The 27,912-nt window shown below is 42.1% G+C and overlaps 4 protein-coding genes across 7 annotated transcripts; all 4 read right to left on the reverse strand.

The window, feature by feature from the left end:
• Positions 1-51: 51 nt before the first annotated feature.
• On the reverse strand, positions 52-8,331 carry dcdc2b (doublecortin domain containing 2B). 3 transcript variants are annotated; one of them, XM_042072670.1, is made up of 15 exons: positions 6,885-8,331; positions 6,575-6,620; positions 5,781-5,851; positions 5,388-5,519; positions 4,935-5,081; positions 4,072-4,111; positions 3,687-3,746; positions 3,241-3,409; positions 2,861-2,973; positions 2,437-2,508; positions 2,219-2,317; positions 1,625-1,690; positions 1,353-1,454; positions 1,095-1,181; positions 52-642 (listed from the first exon to the last, which is right to left on the reverse strand). In XM_042072670.1, exons 1-15 carry the CDS (start codon positions 7,163-7,165, stop codon positions 523-525), a joined length of 1,605 nt encoding a protein of 534 aa, XP_041928604.1. In that variant the 5' UTR covers positions 7,166-8,331; the 3' UTR covers positions 52-522. The 3 variants fall into 3 exon arrangements, with proteins under 3 accessions (XP_041928604.1, XP_041928603.1, XP_041928605.1); XM_042072669.1 differs by having other exon boundaries at positions 1,353-1,463; XM_042072671.1 differs by lacking the exon at positions 3,687-3,746 and having other exon boundaries at positions 1,353-1,463.
• Positions 8,332-8,478: 147 nt separating this feature from the next.
• Positions 8,479-10,985, reverse strand: iqcc (IQ motif containing C). Its single transcript, XM_042072677.1, has 5 exons — positions 10,829-10,985; positions 10,295-10,438; positions 9,769-10,084; positions 9,475-9,596; positions 8,479-8,739 (listed from the first exon to the last, which is right to left on the reverse strand). Exons 1-5 carry the CDS (start codon positions 10,868-10,870, stop codon positions 8,674-8,676), a joined length of 690 nt encoding a protein of 229 aa, XP_041928611.1. The 5' UTR covers positions 10,871-10,985; the 3' UTR covers positions 8,479-8,673.
• Positions 10,986-11,056: 71 nt separating this feature from the next.
• Positions 11,057-17,379, reverse strand: ccdc28b (coiled-coil domain containing 28B). Its single transcript, XM_042072678.1, has 6 exons — positions 17,181-17,379; positions 15,944-16,304; positions 15,518-15,687; positions 14,912-15,066; positions 13,755-13,777; positions 11,057-13,598 (listed from the first exon to the last, which is right to left on the reverse strand). The coding sequence occupies exons 2-6, from the start codon at positions 16,180-16,182 to the stop codon at positions 13,544-13,546; spliced, it is 642 nt and encodes a 213-aa protein (XP_041928612.1). The 5' UTR covers positions 16,183-16,304; positions 17,181-17,379; the 3' UTR covers positions 11,057-13,543.
• A 450-nt stretch (positions 17,380-17,829) lies between these two features.
• On the reverse strand, positions 17,830-25,408 carry tmem39b (transmembrane protein 39B). 2 transcript variants are annotated; one of them, XM_042072672.1, is made up of 10 exons: positions 25,236-25,408; positions 24,502-24,690; positions 23,383-23,621; positions 22,645-22,864; positions 21,861-21,944; positions 21,488-21,642; positions 20,047-20,380; positions 18,974-19,161; positions 18,448-18,568; positions 17,830-18,215 (listed from the first exon to the last, which is right to left on the reverse strand). In XM_042072672.1, the coding sequence occupies exons 3-10, from the start codon at positions 23,508-23,510 to the stop codon at positions 17,985-17,987; spliced, it is 1,461 nt and encodes a 486-aa protein (XP_041928606.1). In that variant the 5' UTR covers positions 23,511-23,621; positions 24,502-24,690; positions 25,236-25,408; the 3' UTR covers positions 17,830-17,984. The 2 variants fall into 2 exon arrangements, with proteins under 2 accessions (XP_041928606.1, XP_041928607.1); XM_042072673.1 differs by lacking the exon at positions 24,502-24,690.
• Positions 25,409-27,912: the final 2,504 nt, after the last annotated feature.

The raw sequence follows: 27,912 nt of genomic DNA on the forward strand, positions 1-27,912 counted from the left end.
AGAATATTACTCATTTATTTTTCACAGGGATGGCAAACACACATGAACCAGCTTTTATACAAAACATTTCCAACATTTACTCTAAATGATACTAAAATATTAGTTAAACTGTAAGTGGTCGACTGTACAGGGGACACAAATGGATGACGTAATGTAATACATAATGGTTCAAACGTGAATGAAATTATTTTTGTTGTTTTAGGTCAAAAGTAAAGCCATTCAGTATGTTCCTTCATCAAAATCTGAAATATTTGGTACAGGTGCATCAATATCACACTGTACTGTATATTCAGGGGAAGCTCCACCATCCTGGGGCATCATTGCTATAAACTGTATTTTAGTGATCATTTATTGTGTTTATTAAGTCATACGTAGTGTGATGAGAGTGTGTAGAAGTACTTATATATTCCAGCCTTAATCATACAGCAGGTAATTTGTGAAACATGGCTTCCCATTGATAACCGACCACCGCAGAATGGTAAGAGCTGTGTCCAGGCCTGGTACTGAACTGAGTTCCAGGGTTCACTCTCTTCTTCTCTCTGAAGATACTGGCCTCTCCTGTGAGTCTGTCTCAGCCAAGCTCTTGTCCAAAGGCACAGCAGTAGTGTTGAGATCAGCCTTGGAACCTCGAAGCGTTTCCTTCTAGCTCAGAGACATGCAAAGGTAGGGGACAGATGGTGTGTTAACCAGTGGGCTGACTTAACAGACATTCAAACTGAACTTTAGTTTCATCCTCTCTTGGCCTTGTAAAGGTCTACTGAGTTTTGCCTCATAGATGGAAGTGTATAATTTTGCGTAACTATATCACATTATCACATAACACTATACAGGTAGTGGGGCCCTGGACATAGCAGACCTTCTAATGACCTTACAGACTTTAAGACCTAAAGATCTTAAGTCATTTACACTAGTATTAAAAAATCCTTAATTACTAAGCATTAACTTTTAAATACTTTTAAAAGTATTACCAAACATGAACTTCTCATATTGAACATTCTGCTGTTTGTGTACATACTAAGAAAATGCAATTTTCCCTAAGCCTGGTTTAACAATCCCAGTCTAGACAGCTTGTAGTGAGGGTGAGTGTGAGCCACCTGCGCAGAGTGGGTTGACCGATCAGGTCCTCCTGTGTCCTCCTGAGGCTCCGGAGACAAAGTCCTGCAGTCGGGGTCAACAGGGGCCTGAACCAACACACAAAGATAACAATGTGGAGAACTGCGAGAGGGAATTGCATCTCTCCTGGGATGCCGATGGAATTTGTACATATAATGACATGATTTCTGTAGGTAGCAATTTTATATTGGCTTAAGTTTGCATAGATATGAAATCACTAGTGAATTTGATCTTCCTACCTCTGCTTTATGACTAGCACACCCAGAGTTTTGTGCGCAAGTCTCTCTGTGGCTGGAGGAGGGTCTAGAGACAGAGATCATACTGGACTCTTCCTCGACTGGCTGGTTCACCTCAAAAAAGAAAATATTACAATGATCTTTTTTTATGTTTTAAAGTTATTCTAATTGAAGGCCGAATATATTGATATACTGTATCACAGTGCAACAAATGCAGTTGTTTCATCAGACATTTTATATTTAGTCTCTGTGGATGCGTACACACGCACGCACACCTCAAGGTCAGTTTGAAGATTGTTGTTCTCAGATGGATCCTCATTCTCTGGTGTCTTTGTCTGTCTCTGCAACAGAGAGGGGAAGTGAGCCAGAACTAATTGGATATCAGCCAGGGAGAGAAAAAAACCATCTCTGAGACTCGCTATTTTTACCTCTGAGAAGCCGCAAGAGATGAGAACCAATTATTTTAGGATGTGTGACACATTGTGTTCAGACAGAAATACACTCTTGATGGGGCTGTACACATGCACAGGCACACACACACACATTCCTAGAGCTAAGTGGTGTTTTTCAAGCTTTTCTATTTTTGTTCATCTTTTCCATCTCTACTCTCGTGTCATTGAAAGATAAATTAAAACTGTTATCTTGACTGATCAAATAAATGACATCCAACTGTCACAGTCTCTCTCTCTCTCTCTCTATCTCTCTCTCACACACACATACACACATATATACAGCCCAAAGGGCTATGATTTATTACTATTATATATTTCAAGTACTGCAGGGTTGCAGTAGATTTAAAAAATTAAAGTAGATTTAAAAAATCAAAAAAGATTTATGAAAGTTATAGAATATATACTGTGTGAATGTACTTGTATTGGTTCAGCAGTGAAGCTGCTGCTGCTGTGTCTCTGATGATCCAAATCTGAATCTGAAGTTGAGCTCCCTTTCCCCTGCAGAGTTATTTTTGTCTTTAAAGGAGAAAGGAAAGAAGCAAGGAGTATTAAGTGTCTGACACATCCTTGATTACACACAGAGAGAAAAATATTACTCTCTATCTTCCTCTTTGTCATCTCCGTTACAAATGTACCTTATCTTTGTGGTCTGTTTCAAGGCTATCCTTCTTATGGTGTTCTTCCTCTTCAACTGTCTCAGCGACTCTCTGGAACAGTCATTTAAGAGGGAAGAATGACTTCTCTGAATACAGACTGATGGCCAAAAATCTAGTGGTATGGGGTTGGTGATTCTGTTACAACATCACTGGAGAAAAACATTGGTAATCATAAGAGCAAGGACAAGATAGTGGCACGCCAATGCAGTGGGAAAGAGGGGAATGACACACACACACACACACACACACACACACACACATACACACAGAATGAATCTGGAAGAATAGTGAAAAGAGGGATGGTGCAGTGGTGATGGCATGTGTATGTATATGCAGGTGTGTGTGTGTGTGTGTGTGTGTGTGTGTGTGTGTGTGTGTGTGTCTGTGCGCTTCGCTCACATGCCTGGTCAATAGGGAGGTCCACCATGATGTTGTCCTCCTCAGGCACCTCCTGAGCTCCCAGCACCTCCTCCCTCCTCTGGCCCGTCTGGGCCTGAAACACGCTGGGCTGAGCCGCTGCAGGACCCGCCCCGGGAGAGGGCAAACTCATCACCATCACAACACTTCATTCTAAACATCGGTGTGATGCTTTTGGTCTGTGGGACCAGCTATGTAGATTCATTTGTGAAGCTATTGTTTGTATTCAAAACAACATACAGATAGGGTAAACAGCTTTCATTAGTGTGTGTATACATCTGTTGATATATCTGTGCGTTTCTGTGTCTGTGTGCGTGTGTGTGTGTGTGTGAGAGAGAGAGAGAGAGAGAGAGCGAGCAAGTATACCTGGTGCTGCCCTGTCTTTAAGTCTTTGTGTGTTTGGGTTCTTGCGCACTCTGACAGGTTTGGCGTAGAACACAGACTTCTCCTCTCGGACGCTTCTCAGCCTCTGGACCGTCCCAGGACTCCTATCCTCTGCCTCGTCCCCAGTGGACTTCACCCGTCTCCCGTCCATCTGAGACACCACCACACTCTCACCTTTAACCTTACAGATTTGACCCTCAACCGTCCGCATTAATACATTCTTCTCAGAAAATGTCTACGGCATGTAAAAGTGGACAGGGTCAGAAACATGTCAAATCCCATATAACTACACACACGCTTAAAAGAACACACACAGAAACATGTCAAATCGCATATAACTACACACACGCTTAAAAGAACACACACAGAAACATGTCAAATCGCATATAACTACACACACGCTTAAAAGAACACACATACACAGTTACCTCTGGTGAGTCTAACAAAGCTGAATCACTGTGTGTATCATGAGGACCTGCCCGCCGGTTCTGAAATACCCACAGAAATGAAATCATACAAATACAGTTACATATTCTCTTTAGTACGTATATATTAAGCAATACAATACGCTGATACCTTTATGTCAGATATTATATCTTGTTTGTGTTAGTTTGTTTGGTCAACAAAGTCCATACACAGCCATATCGTCCCAACCAGTAAACCACACACCGCACAGTGTTTTTTTTGTGCATTGACCTGCACCCCCAAGCTCATACATTATATGTGTCCTTTGTACTCACCCAGTTTAATATACAGTATGCTGCAACATGACACTCCACATGACTAACATAAATGTAATGAAGAGTTTCTAACCTCGTGTTTTCTCTGCTGCCTCCGGTTCAATGGATAATACCTACAAAATTCATAAGCAATATACTAGATTAAGACATGCTACATATGATAATATAGAATATAAAGGATCTCTTATCACACAAATTACAGACTTGAGTCTATCTTGCTATCATCAGAGACTTTCTAATGAGGAGACACAGCACTCAAAGAATCCTCCATAGAAATGCATGGGTTCATAAAGCCTATATGGCAGTAGTCTCTACACATATTACGCCCCTTCTTGTATGCCTCCCCATTCACTTGAATAGGAAAATAGCTGCCGATAACTGCCCAGAGTGCGTTGCAAGATGGCCGCTGAGTGGGGTCCTAAAATCCTAAAAGGACTTTGCTATCATCATTTAAGTTCCATATTTCCATATTGCTACAACAAGGCTGAAGAAAACTCTAAGCTTATTTAAAGGAGGTTTGCCTCCTTTTAGAAAGTAATCTCTGCACACAACATTCCAAGACACAATGTGTTGTTTGAAAGGCCACAAGGTTTAAGAGACGTCTTGACAGTTGATGTTATTTATGGCATGGCATTAGACGGACTGAAAGGATGGCTGACCAATGCAAATGCGCAAGCATTCAAATCTCTTTACAAGGCAGTGATTTACCGTGTTCGTACAATCACTTTCTGTGTGTGTGTGTGTGTGTGTGTGTGTGTGTGTGCGTGTCTGTCTGTCAGTAAGTATATGTGTGTGTGTGTGTGTGAGCTTGTGTCTGTGTGTCTGTGTAGCTGTACATATGTGTGTGTGTATGTGTTTGAGTGTCAGGCTGTGGTTGTAACCTTGTGTGAGTGTGAGTGTGTGAGTGTGTGTGTGTGTGCAAGATTGGGGCTCCACCTGTCTGCACTCCCTCCTGTAGCTTTTGGCACTGACAGCTCCAAATAAGGAAGCTTCTTGAACTTCTCTGTTCCCACGGCAACATAGCACTGGCCATTCACCAGCTCCTGTGCTGTAGTCACGGTCGCCCCTTCCAGAGTGTAAAGCCTGCAACGTCATTATGAGATCAAAGTTCACATTCAATCTGACTGAGGCAGTATGTGTGTATTAGAATATAATGGTGCACATAATGGTACAGTTGTATGTATCTTCATGATTCCCAAAACGGACGTATGAATCTACATGTGTGAGCATGCGTGTGTGTTTCAAAGTCTGATGTGTGAGGGAGGGGACATGGTGTGTGTCCTGAGATCTGTGCTTGTGCATGTGTGTGTGTGTGTGTGTGTGTGTGTGTGTGTGTGTGCGTGCGCGCATGTGTGTGCGTGTGCGTGTGCGTGTGTGTGTGGGAGACACCTGCGTACGGCTCCGGTGCGTAGAGCTGCCTTCTCTGTGATGAGACAAAGGACCTGCTCCAGATCCTGCATCATGTTCTTGGGGAGGATGAACCGCAGCGGAGTGCCCACCACATCGCCATTCCTGAACACACTTCATACAGAGAATCAATGTGTGTGTGTGTGTGTGTGTGTGTGTGTGTGTGTGTGTGTGTGTGTGTGTATGTGTGTATGTGCAAGCGTGTGCACATTTTCATTCAAGACACTAGGACAAAAGCTATTGCTTTAGAGTAGTACCAGTAAACAGGCAATTCCCATCACATCAAAAGGATATGTTAATGTGTAAAAACAATACAAAAGCCTTTACAAATAGCTGTCTAGTTCTGTCCGGATTGAGAGTGATGTCTCTACTTACTGTATGATACATGGGATGGGTATGATCTTCCTCCATTTAGCTGACACGTTTGGTCTTACAAGTGGCTTTGCCTAAAGCAAACAAATCAGAGTAATATTATATTACTTATTAATATTGTATATGGTATTGTAATTAAGAAATTCAGCACTGATGCGATTTAATCATTGGATTAAGAAAGTCCTAAGAGTCATGGAGAATACAATGGCCAGAGACCTGGCACAAATATTCAAGTGTTCAGTAAAGTAGGAGACACACTGCCTGTTTTCTGTATCTGATTTGTAACAGTATTTGGCCAAACAGTAGTAGTTGGTATGGGGAGGACCATTAGACATGCCTGGGCAGGCCTGCAGCTCAAATAACACTAAGCCGCTCCAACACCCTTTGTTCCACCTGCTGGAAATCGTAATCTCACTCTCTTTGCCTCACTCATGCGCACACTCACACACACTCTCACACACACACGCACACACACTGTATTTCTCTTGCTCATCTTTTTCCCCCCATCTTCATGTCAATGACCTCTCTGTGGTTTTGGTAATGACCAGGTCAAGCTCGTCCTAAAGAGGCCCAGATGACCCCACTCTTGCCCCCGTAACAAGGGACAACACAACAAACACAAAACACCTGTACCTCTCTCAAATCAGGCATGGAATAGTGACAAAAAAACAGGCTCAACAGGCAGATAACACGAGAAGTGTAATATTTTTCTCTAAGATGGAGTGACAGTATTCCAATGAGCTCTTGCATTCTGGATATACCAATGTTGAAAACACATTAAGCTAAGCTGACCTTACCTCTACTTTATTGGCTAGTGGTTTCTTCACACCTGTGTTGAAATAACTAGATATAGAATAGAAAAACAGATGAAAGAGGAAGTAGAGGAAAGGCATAACAGAAAAGAAAGACATTTCATAGCAAGTAGGTAAAAGTAAAAAGATTACTTTTCATATTACCATATGAAATATATACAGAATAACTATCAAGTTGAAATACCTGACAATGAAATAGTAAATTCTTACCACTAGATAATGGTATTCTATATATATTATTATGATGACTGTTAGTATGTGTGTTCTCTGTCTCATCATGTTGTCACCAACTCACTCCAGTCTCTTGAACCTCTCAAACCCAGCAGCGACGTAGTGGGCACCGGTCTTCATCTCCTCCAGCTCCCGCACGCGGTGTCCATTCCGGGGGGTATAGAGGGTCCTTACAGCCAGCGGTGCCTGGATGTTCAGCGTCACGTCATTCAGGAAGGCTTCCATGCAGGACACCTGCCTCTGGTTCACCACGAACCTCCTCCCCATGAAGAAGGGGTCACCATTGCGGTAGACCACCACACTCTTGACCGGGGGTAGGACAGCCATGGAGGTGCTGGAGGTCATTTTTGGGATCCAATCACGGAAAGCTCAGGGTTTGAGCCCCCTCCTCAAACTCTGGTAGGTTTCTGCACAGGCAGGCAGCTGGCTTAGTCCATATCAAAGGTCCTTTAAAAAAGCAGGAACAAAATGTATATATATTCTGAAAAAAGTGTTGTCCACTTAGCTATGTTTGAAGGTGTATGTTTGTATGTGTGTGTGTCTGTGAGTATGGGAGTGTGTGTTGTCTCCAGGTTTCCCCTCACACACTCATGTGTCCAGTCTCATAGACGGTCTGTGAGTATTTCCTGGTTGCCATGGCAGCACAACCAGCAATGGCTGCTAGCTGTGTGGGCTTTACCCACAACAAAAGGGTGAGAGAGAGAGAGAGGGAGAGGTTAGAAAAGGAAAGAGATACACAGAAAGACAATTGGTGTGGGAGTGTAGAACTAAAGGAGCATAAAAAGAAATAGAAATATATTCTGATGAAGGAAAAACAGAGTGAAAAATTGAGACAAGAAGGGAGAAGAGTTGAAGTGCTCTTAGACGAGTGAATCAAACAAAGCATGTCACTCGCCACCTCTTAACAGATAATAAACCACACTGAATTATCAATGAGCTTCCATTCACAAGGAGGCGGTACACATCCTTCTTGTGAAAATAACACTCCAATAGCACATCATGGTGGAGAACACACACACACCCACAAACTGTTGGCTCTGCGGCCATCTGTGTATGTGCGGCTACACTGTTCATGTGAGGCTACACTATCTCTGAGCTAGACTTTCTCAAGTCAGGGAAGGGCTTTGTCCTCATAGAATTTTATTCCAACACACAAAGAAGGCATACACAATTTATTCCACATTTCCCTATATTTGAGGGGATTTGGGTCTTAGGGTATTAACTGCAAAAATAGTTTCTGGTTGTACTAGCACTAGCTGTATTAGCCGAGGGCCAAGTAATACAACAATGTTCTTTTTACTGACCATAATTTTTACTGACCATAATAGAATCTACAGACCAGAGAGCATTTGCATGTTATCAGCTTCAAGCAGGCAGGATGCTGAACCGGCCCCATTGCACACTGCCTTCTGCAGGGACACTGTATTTGCATTCTCTATAACTCCTCACAACAGGGAAGATAAGGCCTCATTCGTGGAAGCCAAAATAAGAACCAAAGATCCTTGATTACTGAATGTTTGAGTGTATTAAACCTACCCAACATTCAAACAACTCCACAATTCCACTGCTATCGATAAACAAGACACCATCCTTAACTCTGGAACCACTGAGAGCAATTGCATCTACTTGCAATGGTGAACCAATGGATAAACAGTGTGTAAAGTTTAAACATAATTAATTTATTCAAGTACAAAATTCTATAAACAAAATATACACTCTTTATACACAGGTAAAAAAACCTTCACAAAGCACATAGTTTAATTTCACTGATACTGTATATACATTCTCCGACCAAGCGATCATTTCGCATCATTAGCTCACTGACTGAAGGAGTGTCTCAGAGTTTCTGTCCCTCATGTTGAGGCCGCTGTACTCAACTGCTGTGTTCCATCCTCCAGGTTCTTCCTCAGGCTCAAGTACTGTAAATGTAGACAAAGTAACAATTATGGCTTCCAGTAGACACTACTAAGTGTTGTCATTATTCCCAAAATCAAAACCATAGCACTTTGAGGAGATCTTTGACACCAGGTGTACTAAATATATAACATTATATGCAAGACACTTAATATTACACCATACCTCAAAAGGTTTAAGTAAGTCACTTTGGATAAAAGTGTCAGCTAAATACATAAATAATAATCAAAGTTTGAGCATAAATTCAAATGAGAACAAACTGGGAACTGATATCACTGCTGACAAATTGTGCTAAGAATGCACTTCAAAAATAGAGGACATAGTCCATTGTCAGCTCAGAGATACTTTTGTTGCAGCCAACTGGTATAAGATCTGTAATCCTACCATGCAGAGGGCTTGATGTAGCACATATGCTATGGCGAAAATTCAGAAGTAACATCACCACTATGTGACAGAAATTCAAGTGCTTGGTCAAACGGCACCCTATGAGACAGGCCTCATGATCCTACGTACTACCATCCCTGATGTCTGAATACTGTCTAAATACTATGTGAAAGGGCACTTTGTGATTTCTAAATAGTAAGTGATAGGGCAGTAATCCACTTTCAGAAGACATTTGTGATGTCTCAGGCTTACATAGGCTTAGGGCCATTAAGTGTAGGCAAGAAGCCTTCACCATTGTCCTCTATGTGTAGCGGTACTAAAAGAGTGGAAACCGTATCACTCATGATAGCCCTTACTTTCTTGCGGCTGGCAATGGCCTGCTGAATCCACAGCAGCTCCATGGCAAGTTTGTTCCGGAGGATCCGTGCTTCCTCACGAGTCCGAGGTGGGTCTTTGTCCAGGGAGCGCCGAAGGGAGTCTAACCAAGAGTATGCATTAGTGTATCATGTTATAGGGAAGCAATTAAACAGATTCAGTTCAATTATTCAATCAATTGAACACCTTAGCACACATCAGGTTCCACCAGATAACAGGAGCTACAAGATTAGTAAGTTCTAGAAAAGCACATGAATGTGGGAAGTAGTACTCACCTTTCTGAATAATACTTGGATCCAGTCCTAACCGACTCAGAGCTGCAGTGGTGTCTTTGATGGTCTCCTTCTTGTGTGTCCTCTCCCTTGCCTCTCCCTGGCATGGTTCTGATTCGCCCACTGTTCCTCCATCTGACAGGCTGGTTGTCACCTTTGACAGCCTGGAGACTCCTTCTGCACTGGCACTGGGGAGACTGTCTCTCTCTGGCTCAATCACCTCAATATGCGGGGGCTCGTGTTTCTTCTCCACTTCACGCTCAGGTTGTGTGTTGGAGCGAACCTTCGCATATCTGCCATGGCCCAAAAAAGAGACGCTCTGGTGGGAAAGAATACACATGACATGAGGATATGCTATTGATTGAAGATGAATACTTACACTGATGAAGGCCTACATATAAACTCAAAATAACGAGGGAAAACAGCATGACTTGAAGACAAGTCAGAGGCCTGTGTGTCTATACCGTTTACATGTCAATACACATGCATACAAAATTGAAACTTGCAAATGCCAATAGAAGTTACTCACCTCTTCAGGAAATGTAGGGATTTGAATTATCCCCCCCCTCCACTGCAAGTCATTTAGATCTCCCTCGATCTCTTTGACAATATCTTCGTAATCGTTTCGCACATATTTCATAGCCCTTCTCATCAAGTAACCCCGACAGCATGCCTGTTAGCAGTTAACAATGCCAAATTTGTAATTTGTCAAAAGAAGTGCAGTGCATTCTGCCTCATAAGTGTTGTGAGGGTAATGCTAACATAACGTTCACAAGCACGACTAACTTAAATTGAAGGACTGCTCAAAACACAAGTTTAATTCTAACGTTAGTCTTATTTGAACCTTCAGTATCGTTACAGTTAACGTAGGGTTAAGATAAGCTGTAATTCTAGCATAGCTAATGTTAGCAGAAATCTCTGCACAGGTTGCCAAATCGCTTAGAACTAGCAAGACAAAGTTGTTAGACGAGAACATGTGGCACTGACTGACTCCTTGATACTACTAACGTTACGGCTAACAATTGTGAGTTAACTCCTTTAAGCACAAAGACAGGGTGTTTACCTGAAATCTTGTGATTTTTTCCATCCATTCTTTTCTCTCCATAAGTTCCTGGACGTTGGCAACGATGCTACCAGACGGTTAATAATAATCAAGGATCTTTGATGCTACCGTTGCTATTAGGCAGAGGGTAAACAACTTATGGAACACTATCGCCATCAACCGGGCAGGAGTAAGGATTTGTTTGACAAACAGGCTGCAAGAGGAAATGCTACCCATGGATTTACAAGAAGACGCACACATTTGTCCACGGGATCATTCTTTTATTGTGTATATAAATAAATGGACATGAAAGGTTTCAGGATATTTATGAACAGTTTAGTAGCCTACAGATAGGCTACTTGTACAAGGTGTTCCTTGGGAGGATGAGGTAGGCTCAGCAGATAAAATGTCTAAGCAAGTAAAGGGTTAAAATCTGTGAGCACACAATACTAAATGCACCACAGAATCTGTACAACAACAAAGTTTGACAATTTCAGCTTTGATTTTGCAATCAAGTGTAGGCCTACGGCTAATGCCAAGCAAAGAACTTAGAAACCAATGTATTCAACTGACCACCTCATGTTAAACACATTTGATATCAATGATAATTTATTGTGGACTAAGAGAAAACATGGCTTTTATACTTTGTGTATGGCTGTGTGCACATTTTATTTGCACATTCATGCTTACAAAACTGTGTGCAGGTTCTTTGTATGTCCATCCATGTTTATTTTTGACCATGAACATTTTTTGGGATCGCACCTGGGTCTTGGGTGCAACAGGTTACACTACAGCATTATTTAGACATGTTCTTGTGTAATGCTAAAGAGTTGCTGAAATTCTGGTTTAAGCCCTACAGTTACACCTCTTAGGTTATAAATATGTACAACTACTGAGGAAAACATGGGTCTCTCAAACATCATAACACCTCCTCAAAACAAGTATCACTGGTATTATTTTAAAAGCATTAAAAGGAACATCAACTTCGTTTACATTTTTACTTTCAGTATTTTCACCAGAATAGATCAGTGCTTACTGTTTTCACAGTAAGAGTCCTTTTGGCTAGGTTTCCAGATGCACATCCATTTTAATGTGCCACTTCTCTTTTCAAAGAAACCAACCTTGTGACTAACCACAACACAAGCTGTCAGGGCAATTGGGACAACTAATGAAACATTTTGAATACCCTGTTTATAGAAACAACACTTGACTAAGATAGAATGAGACAGCTATTCCTCCTCATAGCTTCAGGTCTCATGAAGGTTTACACAATAGGCACCATTATAGTCTCTGCAGCAGAAATGTGTTCAACTCTTGTGGTTTCCACAAACAGCCTAAAATCAACAGCTGTGCCACTGCAAAAAGTGATATCTTACTAAGTGTTAAAAAAGTAGTATTGTTTTTAGCATATGGATAGTTTGAGCTTTATTGTAAGATTATTTGACTTAAAATAAGTCAAAATCTGTGCCATCTGTGACAAATTGTCTTAAATCTTATACATTTTCTCAATCCAATGGCAGATACATTTACTTGTTTTTATGTTTGAATTTAAGAATATTTTGACTTATTTTCAGTCAAATAGTCTTATAAAAAAGCTCAAAGTATCTTTATACTAAAAACAATACTAACTTGATTTTCTATCTTAATATAACAGTACAACACTTGGTAAGATATCACTTTTTGCAGCCAGTATATCAGAAATAGTTTTGGCTGTTAATGATTAATATAAGTGTTCCACAAAAATGTTTTACCTCCGGATACCAGCATTTTCTCTGTGCCCAAATCAAGGGCTTAAAGGACATATCTATTCGGACCATATGAAATCTATCAATCATTATCAACTACAGTATATGCTACAGATGTGGTCTAGAAGAAATCAGAATGAGAGACACCGAGATGTTGCTGTTGTACAATCAAGATTATGCATGGAAGCACAACACTCTCCTCACTCTTTCATACATGCTCAAGTAAAATGTTTGCACTCAAGGAACAGAATTTCCTAGGTTGAAGCCAACTTGCCATGTACCAGTTAATTTATAATTATGTAATTCATCTCCAAAATTGGATGGTCAAAAGTCATTCCCTGACCATTATAGGCAGAAGAATTCAAGGAATTGCTTCTGCGCCTTTCAACAGAGATAGAAAAAGAGAGAAAGGGAGGGTAGAAAGGAGTGAATGGTGTGTGTGAGAGAGAGAGAGAGAGAGAGAGCACGTGAGGGAGAGAAAGAGAGAGATCAGCCCTTTTCACCTATGACACACAACTGTAGCCTTACAAAACATGATTACAGCACCATTACCTGCAATCAATATGGTCTTAAAACCCATTGCAATCAATTCTATGTGCTTCTGAAAGCCTCTGATAAGTGGCTGAAGTTTAGTCCTGGCATCCATCCCATAAATAGTGTACAACACATTCAACCCGAGTCTCAAAACATTCAACCCGAGTCTCAATTCAAGGTGGTTTAAACTGCTTTAGAATTTGTGTCTTTTGTCAAATGTACTACTAACACATCTCACCACAATAGAGCCAACAGGTTACCTCTGAATTGGTCAATTCATGCTCTGTGCTTCTGCTGCTACAAGTGCCTGATTTTTCCTCTTGAAAGATTCAAGAAATAAAATGTATATCACTACATTGGCAACCTAGCTTTTGGCAGTTGTGAAATGTAGTCATGGCAATTGCTGCGCCTTGCTTTGGAAGTGATGGAACATGTTTTTGACACTGAGCTTTGCTGTTCAGGGTCCAGATGACTTGGGAAGGTCTTGGTTTTCAGCCAGGTGTAGTTTTTGTCTGTGTAAAGACCATTAAGGATGCTAACAAAGCAGTCACCACTTTAAGACACTAAGAACCAAGAGGTTAAACAGTCAGCATTAGTGTGACAGAAAGCCAATTTTCCTATCGACTGCAGGATTGCATGGAGCAGAGGGCAGTTAAGGGAAAGGATACATTGAGCTGCTCAGTTCTTCCAGCTGCAAAGAGAGGAAAGGCGAAGTGTTACACAATGTTGTGGCTCGTGTTACACACAGGGTTCCCACTCTATTCCATGGAAACCCTGTAGTACTTGTCAGCCACCTTCCTTTCACATACATCGAGTTATGTTCTGCAGTTTAATTTACTTCCCGTCAAATTTATACTGTTTCAACTCCTAGTGTATTTATTTTTAAATATGTCCTATTATGTTGCGTGCATAGTAGAACAGTGCATGTGGACCCAACACCTGTTGCTGTTCTAGAATTGGACTATTTGTCAGTTCACAAGGACAGAATGTATCCCAGGAATGAGGGGCTGTGCAGCTTTCACACAGCTCTGACACATGCCACACTGATCACCCACTTTGCCTCTCTCGCTCTCCCTCTCTCTCTCACACATACACATACACAGAGATAACATAAAGACCATTTGGATTACAGTAAGTAAGTTTGTTTCTTAATATGATAAACTTTGAATCAGAAAATAAATGGGTGAGTGTGTAACTAGCGATATGTAGGAATGGACAAGCTCCATCAGAGCAGGGGCGTCCCTCTCTATCTTTAAAAAACACTTGAAGACACAACTCTTCCAAGAATACCTATTCTCCTGGTGCTTCGGACACACACTTCCCCCTCTTCCGTCCTCCCACTTCACTTCCCTCTCCTCTATCTCTTCTTCTGCCACTTCTCCTCCTCTTTTCTTCTACTAGTACTTAATATACAGGCACTCCTATCCTCTAGCACTAGTATTGACAAATACAGCGATAACTCCTAGCTATATTCTCCTCTTCACTGTAGCTAAATGTTATTCTAACGCTGTAGCTGTAGCCTTTTAGTTTAAATTGCTTGAATGTTAATAGCATACATTTTATTACCGGTATATTGCTGTAGTGTAGCTCTGTAGCTTAAATCTAAAAATGCTTAAATGTTAATGGCCTAAATGTTATTCCACTGCTGTAAGTCGCTTTGGGCAAATGCGTCCGCCAAATTAATAAATGTAAATGTGTGTCTATATGCCAAACAGGCCACACTTGCTTGGAAAAAAAATGTCTTAGTTCAGCATAAATCAACCATGTGTATAATGTGTGGGTCTGCATTACTGTATTGTGTATGTGTCCACTAATGCATTCTTACGTTGCAGAGCAGGTGTTCCAGGTTGCGGTCGGAGGCACATTTCCGCTGGTCCTCAGACAGTTCCTCCACATGGCTGTCCAGGCTGAAGTGAAGGCGGGCCAGCTTCTCCTGCATCTCCCTGATGTGCTCCAACTGCTCAAACGAGCACACCTTCCCTGTGGGACCACACGAAATGGTGTAACCACCAGAGCACACAAATACACATATCTACAATACATGCACAGGACATATATATTATGCTAACCTGTAGGCTTCAATAAACACAAATACATATATCTGTAATACATGCACAGAACATTATGCTAACCTATAGGCGTCAATAAACACATACAATTTCCACCACAACACGAGTTGTAATGGTTGTTTGTGGAAAAATGCAGACACCAACACCCTGCCTCTACAAAAATGAACATCCAAACAATCACAAAAGATGAGATCAACACAAACAAATATAATCTCATTTATGTTGCAGAGAGCTCGATGTGGACTGCAAAGCCAAGCAACAGCCCAAATAGTGCAATCGCTGTTCAAGGACAAGGACCAGTTATACTAACTACATACAAAACATACAAATCATTGTACAAAATATACAAATCCTTGTCTTACCAAATGCCTGGAGTTTTCCAGAGTGAAAGTCATTGAGCAGATTAAGCAGTCCTCCTTCCATTTCTCTGACATCTGAGACATCCGTTAGGAATGAGTGTTGTAGTGGGGACGACTGAGTGACTTTACTGGGTCCGGCAGGCTGGGGGGCTCTGGGCTTCTCCTTATGGGGCCTGATAACATAACCGAAGCTATTTAAGCAACAAAAACTACTTTGCATTGCCAATTGGTTATTTTTTTAGCCTAATTGGTTTCCTCCAGGAGAGCGTTTTTTTTTTTATTTTTATGTACAAAAGCAGTCATAATTCTGTCATATTACTCTTATATACTCTTATGATTCAGACATAATTGTGCGACTGTGAGCAGTGATTCACTTCCATCGGTCATTTAAGTACACACACACACACACACACACACACAGCAACGCACCTGGGGTTCTTTGGCGGAACCAGAGGAACACTGAGGACCTCTTTGGACGGTTGGCCCACTGTCCCCACGGACCGCTTGAACTTGTTCCTGTTTTTGGGAGAGGGGGGCTGGGGCAGCCCCAAGGAGAAGGTGGCACTCTTGCTGGCTGGGAGGACGGAAAGTTTACGGGGGTTGATGGGAGGAGGGGGTGGCTGAGGTAGCGACACTTTGGGACTCCGCTTCTTCCGTTTGTCTTCCATGGCTGTGCTTTGTGTTGTCTGAGTAAATGTGTGTACGAGAGAGAAATAGTGACAAGAGAGGAAGAGACGGAGGGGTAGAGAGATGGGTCCAGCCGTGCACCAGCAGTGTTGGAAGGGCTTTCCTGAAACAACAAACACAGGAAGTAAGGCTGATCCTCTGATCCTTAGAGGTGTATTGTTCTGGGCATGTTATTTTGGTCGTGATTACAGGGTTTGGCTAGGCTATATGCATTAAGACCTTGTCTTCGATATAGACCAAGTTCCATCATTCTACCATTAGTGTAGACAGCAGATCAATGCTGCATTCTAAATTACGCATGAAATCAATATGCATCACAATTTCTAAGTTTAGAAGTTGGGCTCAGCATATAATCTCAATCCTTTCAAAACGTTTTAAGAACTTTATGGATAGTCCGTGTGCATGAACTCAGCTTCAGTTATGTCGCATCTTGTGGGAAAACATTTTGTTGTGACAACTGACATGGAGCCAGGGAATCACAATCTATCCATTTTAAACAATTAATTTCGTAGTCTATCTGCATACAAAATGAATGCAAAGACAATTGCTTTAAATAAATAAAGATTCACTTAATTACTTTTTGCATCTGTTAACTACATGGGTGTAGCATATTTTGCGTTTCGCCAGAACAGCGAAATTAGTTATCTGGGTCAAATAACAGGATAGTGGAGGATTGTAGCAGCCCGGCATATGACGGACTCATCCAGCCACTTAATCACACTAGACGCATCTAGCAAACGCGCCATTACCGATGGAATATCCAAATGTTTTTTCAAACTGGATGATTTTCCAGTTTCAATAGATGACCACCGTGCACGAAGTGAGCAACTGTGAATTTGTAGATAAGATTTGAGGCAGACGGATTGAAATCCTAGCTAAGTAAAAACAATAGCGTGCTTATAAAATGTTATGCACTATGCGTACGCCGCCATCAATTACCAATAAACAGCCGAACATAGCATTCATTAAGCGCACTTACCTTAGTCTGCTACGTCGACTTCACACGGGAAAATTAAGCTGCAGTCAGGACTCCAAACCGTGGTGTCGATGGATATATTGAGTTTCCCATGGTCTGAACTCTTCTCCGAGGCAGGTTTCAGCAGTCAGTTATCACTTGGCGTTCCGCGCGCCTCTCCCCCACAAAGACTCTCTAGCTCGCCTACCATAGCGACCATTATAATAACCCAGAGACCGTCATCATGGACAGCACAATCTCAGTCTTAAAGAGACAGGCTCTATTTTCCAAATGGTTTACAAATTTAATGCGAATTCAATTAAATGTAAAAATAGTCTTTTACACCGTGACTTGCGTCCATTAAAAGTCACGGCCTCATTAATGATTGTAAGAATAAAATTCAAAGAACAAGTCACTTTACTTGTGAACACCATTGTAGGGCCACTTATGATCAGTTACACTATGAGACTTCTGAATGGAACAGGAAGCCTGCCATCTGTGGGTAAATGTGATTTTTACACCGGTCTACTGAATTAATTATAGGGACTTCGAGAAACAGTAAAAGCAGTTGGCATCAAATATGCATATCACCCGTCAGACTACTATTAGAGCATCTGTTCAAATAGTGAAATTCGGTTGCAATAACAAATAAATAGACACTGTACACATAGAGGAATACAAAAATATCTTTCTGTTTTAATATGGCAGATCAGAACAAAAACAAAATGCATTTGTAGAAAAAATAAAAAGCTCTTATGCATGCTGTTTTGTCTCTTTTCTTGTTGTGAAGACAGAATGATTGACTTGCTGAGTGAATAGCTGGCTTCACTAACTGACTTTCTGATCTGAGCTTGATGTGTATGAATACGCTTTCCCCAAAACTATTCTGTCACGTAGCAGTTTGAAGAAAGCGTAATAGTTGCTGAACAGGATGAGGGCTAATGATATTGTCTGGTGCCACTTCTCGGAGCACATTAGTGAGTAGAGCTGGTAAAATATCATGGATCCCTCTAGAATGATGAGGATATTTAATATTCGAAGGGGCTTGTTGAAGAAAAACTGTATGGAAAAAGAAAAAAAGAGAATGAAATGTTATGCAAATATATTTAATATAAAACGATTAAAATCTAAAAATATTGTTTAAAAGAAGCAGCAACGACAACAACAAAAAACATCCCAAGTTTGAACTAAAGGCAAGGCACACACTCATGACACCAAAACTAACCTGCATGATCTCTAGCATATCAGGGCTTTTCAAAAATGTTCAATATGGTCAGAAAAGTGTACTCACATAAAAGCGATAATGGGAAACGTCTGAGGGCACTGCTACATTGTAGTGGCCCATAGCTTTGTAGACGTTCTTGTTGTGTTTGACCAGAACCCCCTGTGGCCACATGTACTCCTCTGTCCAGCTGAGAACAAGAGATCATACATATGAGGAGATGCGTTAAATTTCCACATATTTTCACAACATTCTCACAACAGGAGCACTCATTTAAATGACCACCAAACAATGAAGTTGGGCAACGAGCAAAACTGAACTAATTTGTTCATGACTTGGCAAAACCAATTTGCTAATCACAAATGCTCCCAAATGAAACATGGTGGCCTTAGTTCATGTACAAGACACTTTACTTTTTGCCAAACTTGCAGTTTGCCCATCATTTCAATTAGGGCCCTATGAATATTATGAACAAGTATTTTTTAAGGAAAAAAAATGAATTGAATGAATTAAATAATGGCACACACAAATGCATAAATCACATGGTGAAGCTCCCCATGTCTTCCGTATGAGATCCCCCCCCCCAATCACTTACATGTGCTGCAGGACGTTGCTGCAGAGCGCAGGGTCCACCTTCTGCCAGCAGCCCAGGTGGGCGGCCGCTTTGTGCAGGAGGTCGCAGTAGCGGGGCGGCAGCAGGTGGCGCATGAGGATGACCGAGGTGCTGACCGACACGAGGATGAAGAGCTCACACGACCAGCGCTTGTCCACATACTGAGTACTCTGCAGGCAGGGGAAGACATACATTTACAAAAGATCTCGCTTTTCATTAACTAGAAACAAATATTTGTAGATCTCACAGACCAATTGGAGTGTTGCCTACTAGACATGCTCTGCATGTGTCAGAAACTGTTATATTGTATATATATTTTTTTTGCCTTTATTTGGACAGGACAGCAAAGAGTGGCCGGAAGTAAGTGGGAGAGACAGGGTGGGAATCAGGAAATGACCGCAGGTCGGATTCCAACCTGGGTCCCCGTGGGCACTCGGACCCATGTGCATGGTACAGGCGCTGTAGCCTGCTGTGCCACAGCACCCCCCACTGTTGATGTTTGATAGTCCTCAGGTATGAAACCAGGTATAGTATAGGTATGAAACATCATGTACCTTTGCCTTTGGCAAGTCTTGGATTACAGATTGCAAACTAGTTTTATCTTGCAGATCATGGTTGCATTGTCTGTTTAATGGCTACACACTATACAGGTCTGAAAACTAACCTCCATGTATTTGTTGTAGCTGTAGGCACATGTGATGGGTAATCTCCTAATCTCTAGGTTGCCTTTTTAAGAAACGGGCTAAGGACCACAGATGGAAATTAGCCCATACAGCCAATTCTGGCTTATTTACAGTACTTTTCTGTTGATCAATGAGCACTGTCCCTATCAAATAAATACATAAACAAACTAACAAACAAACAAATTAATTAATATCAGGTCAGCCAGTGTCAATAAGCCCGAGGCCAGGGAGCAGTTTATTTAGCTGCTTTGAGCATAATTTACAACAGTGTTTACTTAAACCATCTCCTGACCCAGTCAAAGGATGTCTGTACCACAATGACCACAGCCAAATATGGAGCACAGTGACACCAGGCTAACAGATTCGACCCACCTTGACAAACCATACGGGCACAAAGGCCACGTAGTAGGCACTGAGCATGGAGCTGACCAGCACCTCCTTCATCCGCCAGTTGAAGTCCACCTTCAGGTACTCCACCTCCTTGCGCACCAAGTCAGGGGACAGGCAGCAGGCGTGTGTGGGCATGACGGTCACGCCATACAGCTGGCTGGTGTGCTGCTTCCACGTTTCCTTTAGCACGGAGAGGTAGTCGCGCCCACGCGCCATGCTGCCCATCTCCTTGGCACCAATGCTGGTGATGGGCGAGAGGGGCCCAGCGCGGCTAAAGTCGCAGTTGATCCGGAAGAAGGGGATGTACATTCCAAATCTGCCAAGAGATGGGGTCATCGTTACTGTCTGCGTCTGTGTGTCTCTGTGTGCGTGTGCATCTGAGTCTCTGTGTGCGCGCGCGCGTGTGTGTGTGCGTGTGTCTCTGTGTGTGTCTCTGTGTGTGTCTCTGTGTGTGTCTCTGTGTGTGCATCTGAGTCTCTGTGTGTGTGTGTGTGCGTGTGTCTCTCTGTGTGTGTGTGTGTGTGTGTGCCTCTGAGTCTCTGTGTGTGTGTGTGTGTGCCTCTGAGTCTCTGTGTGTGTGTGTGCGTGTCTCTCTGTGTGTGTGTGTGCGTGTCTCTCTGTGTGTGTGTGTGCGTGTCTCTCTGTGTGTGTGTGTGCGTGTCTCTCTGTGTGTGTGTGTGCGTGTCTCTCTGTGTGTGTGTGCGTGTGTCTCTGTGTGCGCGTGTGTGTGTGTGTGTGTGTGTGTCTCTGTGTGTGTGTGCGTGTCTCTCTGTGTGTGTGTGTGCGTGTGTCTCTGTGTGCGCGTGTGTGTGTGTGTGTGTCTCTGTGTGTGTGTGTGTGTCTCTGTGTGTGTGTGTGCATCTGAGTCTCTGTGTGTGTGTGTGCGTGCGTGTGTCTGTGTGTGTATGTGTGTGTGTGCGCGTGTCTCTCTGTGTGTGTGTGTGCGTGTGTCTCTGTGTGTGTGTGTGTGCGTGTGTGTGTGTGTGTGTGTGGGTGTGTATCGGAGTCTCTGTGTGCGCGTGTGTGTGTGTGTGTGTGTCTGTCAGGCTTGTGCAAAATTCCAGAATTGAATTGAAACAGGCTCTTAAATTCCTATTCAATTCTTGAATTTCACTTGCATTTCAATTGAGGTAGCAAACAGGAAGCAGAATTGCAATTCGAATTGTGCACAACCCTGGTGTCTGTGTATCCGAGTCTCTGTGTGCGTGTCTTTGTGTGTGTGTTTGTCTGTGTGTGTGTGTGTGTGTGTGTGTCTGTGTGTGTTTGTGTTTCTGTGTGTGTGTGTGTGTGTCTGTGTCTGTGTGTGTGTGTGTGTGTGTGTGTGTGTGTCTGTGTGTGTGTGTCGTGTTGAGAGACAGAAAGAAAGAGTGTCTGTTTGTGAGCCACAAAGAGAAAGGTGTCCTAGTGTCGTTTGAGTACTTACGGGTAACAAAGGAACAGTAGACTCAGCACTGAGTAGGTCCTGAAGAGGTGGATGAGGGAATGACAGAGGCTCCAGCCAGTCAGAGTGAGCACAGCGAAGCGAGCCGTCACCAGGAAGATGGAGTGAGGAAATGAGAGCTTCCCACTCTGAGACGCCTGGAGGGAAAACGTAGAAAGCCAAAGAAATGTGTCAACTGTCAACTGACGACTGGTTTCGCCTTGCAGGGTCACATTTACAGTATACAGAAAATACAGGGAGGGGAAACAAGGGGCGGTGTGGGTGGGTGGGTTTCTCAAGCTTGGTATTCTGTTACTCAAACTCAAAGATCACAGACATGGATGTTACCCAACATTGACAAGAACAGAGTTCATACCTCCTTCACAATTGCTGCTATAAGTCTGCGTGCCAACACGATGATGGTAAATATCAACATGTTGTAGTCAATAAGATGGAAGTTCTAGAAGGGAACAAGGAAACAAAGTATTACAAGGAACAAAGTATTATGTGAAACACTCTCTTCGACACAGAGGGTGTTGGTGCAGGCCTTATATGAAATGGTGTGTTTAAAGAGTGTTACTGATTAAATGTAGCCTAGAAATCTAGACTCACCCTAGCGGCACAATTACATTTGCTGCCAGGGCTAGATTAAATGGGGAAATCACAAAATTTCAACCATGAGGAGTAAAGGCCTAAATGCATCCACACAAACAGCACCAGACACCAGGCATCACAGTTAATATAACAAGCAATAGGAACTCAAGCATTGAGGTATTTTGGCTAATGTTCATTTGGTAGGACTAGAGACAGTGCAGTGTGAAAGCAACAAAGCATTTTCTTTTGACAACCCATGACATTATATAACTGATTATTATGCTGCCATTCAGGTTCCGAGTGTACAACGCCCTGTGGGCCACTAGATCATCCGCCTTCAGGAAGACACAGGTGCTACTCTGCATGCCTTGGCGTAGCAGCTTGTGGTGACAGACATCCCATGTTTGCACTCAATTAAGCAGTTAAACTTCTCATTATTGTAACTTCTGCAAACACTGTAAGTACCTAAACATAACTTATAATATTAAAAATTATAATACTAGATTTGTTATAGCCATTTACAGTCACCATGTGTGCAGTACCCAAATGCATATGTTTTGGCTCACCAGTGAGGTGTGGGAGGGTGGATGGTTTGGTGGGTACCACCATACTGTCTTGTAGATGTTTACATAGTGGACAAAGAGTGCAACGAGGTGGCAGAAGAACAGGTGGAGCTCAAAGAGCACATTCTTCTCCATGGAGAGTTCTGGAATCTTGCAGTGCTTCAGAGGGACAACTGTCTGGGCAGCCAGAGGAGGGCTGGACATGCCAGTTCCCGAGCCGTTCCTGAGGAGATGATGTGAACAGACCATTTAAATCATTACTTAAACTAGCAATGAAGAAAGCCTAATGGTTTGCTTCTAGAATTAGGTATACAGTAGTGACCTGATTTTCACAAAATGTATACACATTTTTGAGTGGCAAAATAGGACAGATGTTCAAACAAGCTAATATCTTTTTTTAATGTCAATATAAGGTGGATGGTGGTTCAATGTTTGCCAGGGGCAGCATCTGCTCTTTGTCTCTCACTGTATGAGAGCATTTGCTTTACTGGGCACATTAGTGTACTCTCATTCTCTGGGTAAGAGGCCAAAGTCCATCAATTATACAGCGGGTTCAAAATACCAACTTTTGACTGATTCCCAGTGTGGCCTTCTAGAGGTTTAATGGCTCCCAATAAGGCTGATTTGTGTTTCATGTTCCAGTGTAGAACACTCAAACAAAAACATCTGCGAGCCAAGAGTACTCTGCGGAGGACGAAGCCATCATCTTGCTAACTGAAAGCCAGACACTCAATCTCTTACCTTGTCCGTGAACGCACCCCTGTAACTGGGGAGCTGGTGGAGTGACTTCCATTGCCGACAGACTGTTCACTGCCCAGTGGAGACCTGCAGTACGTGGTGCGGTTGGCTCCTCTCCGACCACCTGCCATTCCAGACAATCCTGCGGCTCCTCTTTGCCCCCTGATTGTACAAGCCGTCTCTATCCTTGATGGTCACTGTTCACCTTCTGAGCTATGATTGCCTTGTCAGAGAAGAGGAAACTGCATAGGAAAAAAAATAGAAAACATACATTATGAATGAAGCGTACATGATGCATATCAGAGTTTGGGCTCAAGTCCACTTCCTCATAGATGTACGATGCTAAACAGAGAGTGTTTGACAGACATTGACATAAAAGTGCTCAAAGAAATTCTGCTTCTTTTCAATTGTAGAATTGTTTTATCTTGCTTGTATTTAGTACATACACATCACAACTGGGGTGATATACATGCACTATTATGAAACAAACTCAGATAAGATAAGACAGGTTAAAAAAAATGTCAGCAAATATATCATGCTAATAAAGGCCATCTCTTCTCTGACAGGAAATCCCTTTAATCATCAATTAAATGTTTTGGTTCTATCGATATAGAAACCATAACATATATTACACCCTTAATAAATTGGCATCACACTTATCTGGCCTCTGTTAACAATTATAAAATCCAGAAAGATCATATAATTGCTGAAGTGTAATGATAGGAAAGTAACAAGATCATATGAAATAGCCTTGTGCATTCTTTTTCATGCATCTTTGTTTTAGTTGGTTTAAATGCATTATCTGAACCAAAATGCATCAAGGCCTTATCCTAAACAGAATCACAAAGTGCTTCTTACAACGCAATGCAAAACTTTTAACAAGACTTGTACTAGTTTTTGACTCGAATTCTCGAGTTTCATTTCAATTCAAACCTGCCACTGTAGACTACCACATGTCTGGTCCGCCATATGGACAAAACAGCTTGTTGCTACAGTGTTGCTAACACCATCAAGCAATCTGATCCTTCCAATCATTGTATTCAGTGCTGGCTTGCCACACTTCAATAATACACTCCTGAGAATTATTGAAAGTTATATAATAACACTCAGAGACACACCCACCTAGTTCAAATGATCACTTGCCCAAGTTTACTCTGTTTTGTCTGCTGTAGGTGTTCTACTCATGAAGATGCATTTCAGCCCAGACGTATTCAGTAGGCCTGAATATCTATTCGCGTTACCCTTTAGAACTCTTCCACAGCTTTGCATCTCGTTTCAGGACGCTTCACAGCATCAGCAAACTAACATGATCTGTCAATAAAGGAAAGAAAAGCAAACTGGCGCTGTACCACATTATGCAATACTAAACCTGCCCTGACAACGCGTTATCTTGTCTACCAAAGTATCAAATGATAACAAATTAAAGGCATTCACACCAGCAAGTCTACAACTGACAACCCGTATGACAAGATAAATAGCCCACGGTCGTAAGAATGGGTCCTGAGTTTCCGAAGAGTTTAAGCTAACTTGTCTGGAAGGAATGTAAACCTCACGTTTGCTCACGTTAGGTTAGGTTTTGCGGAAGCAACCAGAACGAATTGATTGCTAGCTACGCTAACTGCACTGTTTTTTACGCAGCGGTTATAATAATTTACTTTGACATGACTTTGTGTGAGGAAAATAATTTCCCGAAACATTTGCTTGCACAACAACCATATTTAATTAAGACAGCAAGACACATGTCCACAAAAAAACAAAAGACTGAGGCCTAAGTTTAACTAGCTAGTTAGCTAAACGGCTAACATTAGCCCCACATACCAAATCTTGAAAACGTCAATTAGCGAATGAATGCTTACCAGTTTCCACCAGGAGATTTTAACATCAAAAAATAGCAACAATGCATTAAGAGAAAACTATATTTGGCACCGTTTTGCGGCTTGGTTGAGCTCACTTATTATGAGAGGTGGGACTCATGATCTAAGTAAGACAGCAGTAGTCAGCTAACAGTTCGGTACTACAGATGTGTTGGGGTGGGAGGTGTCGCATAATTCATGAGGGAGGAGTGTAAGTTTTAAAGGGACAACCTCTTCAGACTTGGAAAATCTTGCTTGACGATGAATAGTGCATGTTTTCATTCTGTCTGGTGATGTTAAAAGAGGGAGTGCTTTGCTTTAATCTGTGGTTTGTTTGCTACATCTAGCCTACAAATGGATTGTCAAGAGGAGAGTAGACCAAACCCAGAACATGTGAGATTGAATATGGAATGCATCAGGTAGGCTAATACCATTGGCATACAGAAGTTCAATCACTGCTGTACACTGGCAGGAAGATTGAAGCATGACCCTAGATGTGCATATAACAGTTGACTGTGCAGAGGTTTCACTGCAAACCCAGGTCAAAAGCCAGAAAACAGACTGATGCTTTTGTAGTTTGGCCATTGGCATTAATTCAGATCAACCAAACAGCAATGGAGATTGTGAATTTAATGTAAAAAGCATGCCTTGTTCCTCATGGCATTCACCCAGAGTGAGACATGCTGTTTCAGAAACTTCTCTGTACTATTTTAATCCAAATGATCAACATTCTGCTGCTGCATTGCTTGCTGTCTGACTTATGGCTTTTTAACAGCAGCTCTTGGGAAATATGTGCTTATCTGTTGGGTCATTCCATGTCAAATCATACAGAATACAGGAGAATGGTTACGTCATCATTGCAGATTTTGCACAAAGTTTGCCTATAGATAATGTTTAGGTCCCAAAATGAATAAATGTTTGGGCATTAAAAATATGAGGATAAGATGACCAGACATCTTTTATAGACCTTGTTTTTGTAAGCCATTCATATACAGACCAGAGCAGTAGAGAAAACAGAGTGGCGACACTCCTATAAAAGACCATGGAAATAGATGGCCACGTCAGTTTCTGGGTTATGGAAACAGTTTTGGAACTGAAAATTGCCAATCACTTACTCAATTACGCCCTCCAGCATCCGGAAATACATCCCACCCTTCTGCGATACAGTCATTCTGCACAGTTTTTTTGGAAATGTTGATCGCGTGTTTGAACAAAATCTGAGATGCTGCAGCATCAATCTAATCTAATTGGACACAAAATAATCCTCATGCAATCAGCTGTGCTATCACAAGGCACAACTGAGCCCCTTTGTGTATTATTTCACTCCATTCCTGGAGGATATGAGTAACTTTTTCCATGAAGTAGTTAAATTCAACTTTGATATGTCCTTTCACAACTAAATGGTTATAAGATTTGCAGATGATCACATTTTGTTTTTATTTCCCAACTTAACTGGGCAGCCGCCCGTGGCCTACTGGTTAGTGCTACGGACTTTCGAACCCCGACCAGTAGGCGCTGAAGTGCCCTTGAGCAAGGCACCTAACCCTCACTGCTCTCCAGGCGCCACTGTTGTTGCAGGCAGCTCACTGCGCCGGGTGCTTCACCTCACTGCGCCAGGTGCTTCACCTCACTGTGTGTTTACTGTGTGCTGAGTGTGTTTCACTAATTCACAAATTAGGATAAATGCAGAGTATATATACATCTTTGCAAATGGGGGTACTAGGGAAATGACAGAAAATCAAATACAAGTGGATTGAATTTGTGAGTCTGACAACATGTTTCATTCCCTATAGTAGGGAATTACATGTGAACTTGAATGAATGCACACATAATATCTGTAATCTTTCAGATTTAATTTATGTGTATTTTTACAGCAAATTAGTTAAGTAATGTCAGGTCACTCTCAGCAGCTTCCTCTTCACCTGCCCTCACCAGAGACTTTCTAGACACAGCACTCAAAAAATTCTCAATAGAAATGCATGGGTTTAGTTTGTAACACCAATATGGCAGTTGTCTACACATATCCCACCCCTTCCACGGCAATAAATTCGACATGTGAATACATTGTGCCAATCATGTGGTGTGTTGTGTATACATTGTGCCAATCATGTGCCGCTGGAGCAAGGTTGCTGTTGTAAAGGCTTGCGCATGCGCATAAGTGCCCAAAAAGCATTACAATATGGCCGCAGAGTGTAGGGACTTGCCTGAAAGGACTTTGCCCTCACACACATGCCTGTGTGATGCCTGCCACATGACTGCGCGAGCTCCACCTGCATTGTCTACATCATGGGCAGCTCCAGCTGTCCTGCAGGACAACACCTCTTTCTCCAGTCACACTTTGAAATGACCCCTCCCCCACACCTCCTTCTCCATGACCCACGGTGGGGAAGTCTTAATAGGTGAAGGTACAGAGCACAGATGTATGCACAGCTAGAGAACCACAAGACTGTGCAGGTATATTGTGAGGTGTCTGAGTTGGGTGAGCAGACATCTGCCCTGGTAAACAAAGGCCTTGTACAGATCGGAATGTATTTAACATGAGTCCTGACCATGAGTTGCATATGACTGAATGACATATCCATACACATTTGTATTTTTAAAATCACAAGAGAGCAATCTGAGAGCAATCTGGACATAGACAGAGAATCTGCTGAGCTATACACAACGAATAAAAGTGAGT

Source organism: Alosa sapidissima, chromosome 19 (genome assembly GCF_018492685.1).
Source record: "Alosa sapidissima isolate fAloSap1 chromosome 19, fAloSap1.pri, whole genome shotgun sequence".
NCBI classification, from domain to species: Eukaryota; Metazoa; Chordata; class Actinopteri; order Clupeiformes; family Clupeidae; genus Alosa; species Alosa sapidissima.

What these genes read in the sequence shown, in the direction of transcription:
- iqcc (XM_042072677.1), bottom strand. Translation starts at nt 10,870, where the DNA reads ATGGAGAGAAAAGAATGGATGGAAAAAATCACAAGATTTCAG. An exon ending in TCCAAGTATTATTCAGAAAG is followed by an intron (nt 9,597 to 9,768) that starts GTGAGTACTACT and finishes ACTCTTGGTTAG; the next exon opens with ACTCCCTTCGGCGCTCCCTG. An exon ending in CCATTGCCAGCCGCAAGAAA is followed by an intron (nt 8,740 to 9,474) that starts GTAAGGGCTATC and finishes CTACATTTACAG; the next exon opens with TACTTGAGCCTGAGGAAGAA.
- ccdc28b (XM_042072678.1), bottom strand. Translation starts at nt 16,182, where the DNA reads ATGGAAGACAAACGGAAGAAGCGGAGTCCCAAAGTGTCGCTACCTCAG. An exon ending in GTTCCGCCAAAGAACCCCAG is followed by an intron (nt 15,688 to 15,943) that starts GTGCGTTGCTGT and finishes TTATGTTATCAG; the next exon opens with GCCCCATAAGGAGAAGCCCA. An exon ending in GAAGAACTGAGCAGCTCAAT is followed by an intron (nt 13,599 to 13,754) that starts GTATCCTTTCCC and finishes GTCTTTACACAG; the next exon opens with ACAAAAACTACACCTGGCTG.
- tmem39b (XM_042072673.1), bottom strand. Translation starts at nt 23,510, where the DNA reads ATGGCAGGTGGTCGGAGAGGAGCCAACCGCACCACGTACTGCAGGTCT. An exon ending in TAGCAGCAATTGTGAAGGAG is followed by an intron (nt 21,643 to 21,860) that starts GTATGAACTCTG and finishes TTTTCCCTCCAG; the next exon opens with GCGTCTCAGAGTGGGAAGCT. An exon ending in TGCCCGTATGGTTTGTCAAG is followed by an intron (nt 19,162 to 20,046) that starts GTGGGTCGAATC and finishes CCCTGCCTGCAG; the next exon opens with AGTACTCAGTATGTGGACAA.
- dcdc2b (XM_042072669.1), bottom strand. Translation starts at nt 7,165, where the DNA reads ATGACCTCCAGCACCTCCATGGCTGTCCTACCCCCGGTCAAGAGTGTG. An exon ending in CCCATCCCATGTATCATACA is followed by an intron (nt 5,520 to 5,780) that starts GTAAGTAGAGAC and finishes CTCTGTATGAAG; the next exon opens with TGTGTTCAGGAATGGCGATG. An exon ending in TGGACCTCCCTATTGACCAG is followed by an intron (nt 2,509 to 2,860) that starts GCATGTGAGCGA and finishes TGACTGTTCCAG; the next exon opens with AGAGTCGCTGAGACAGTTGA.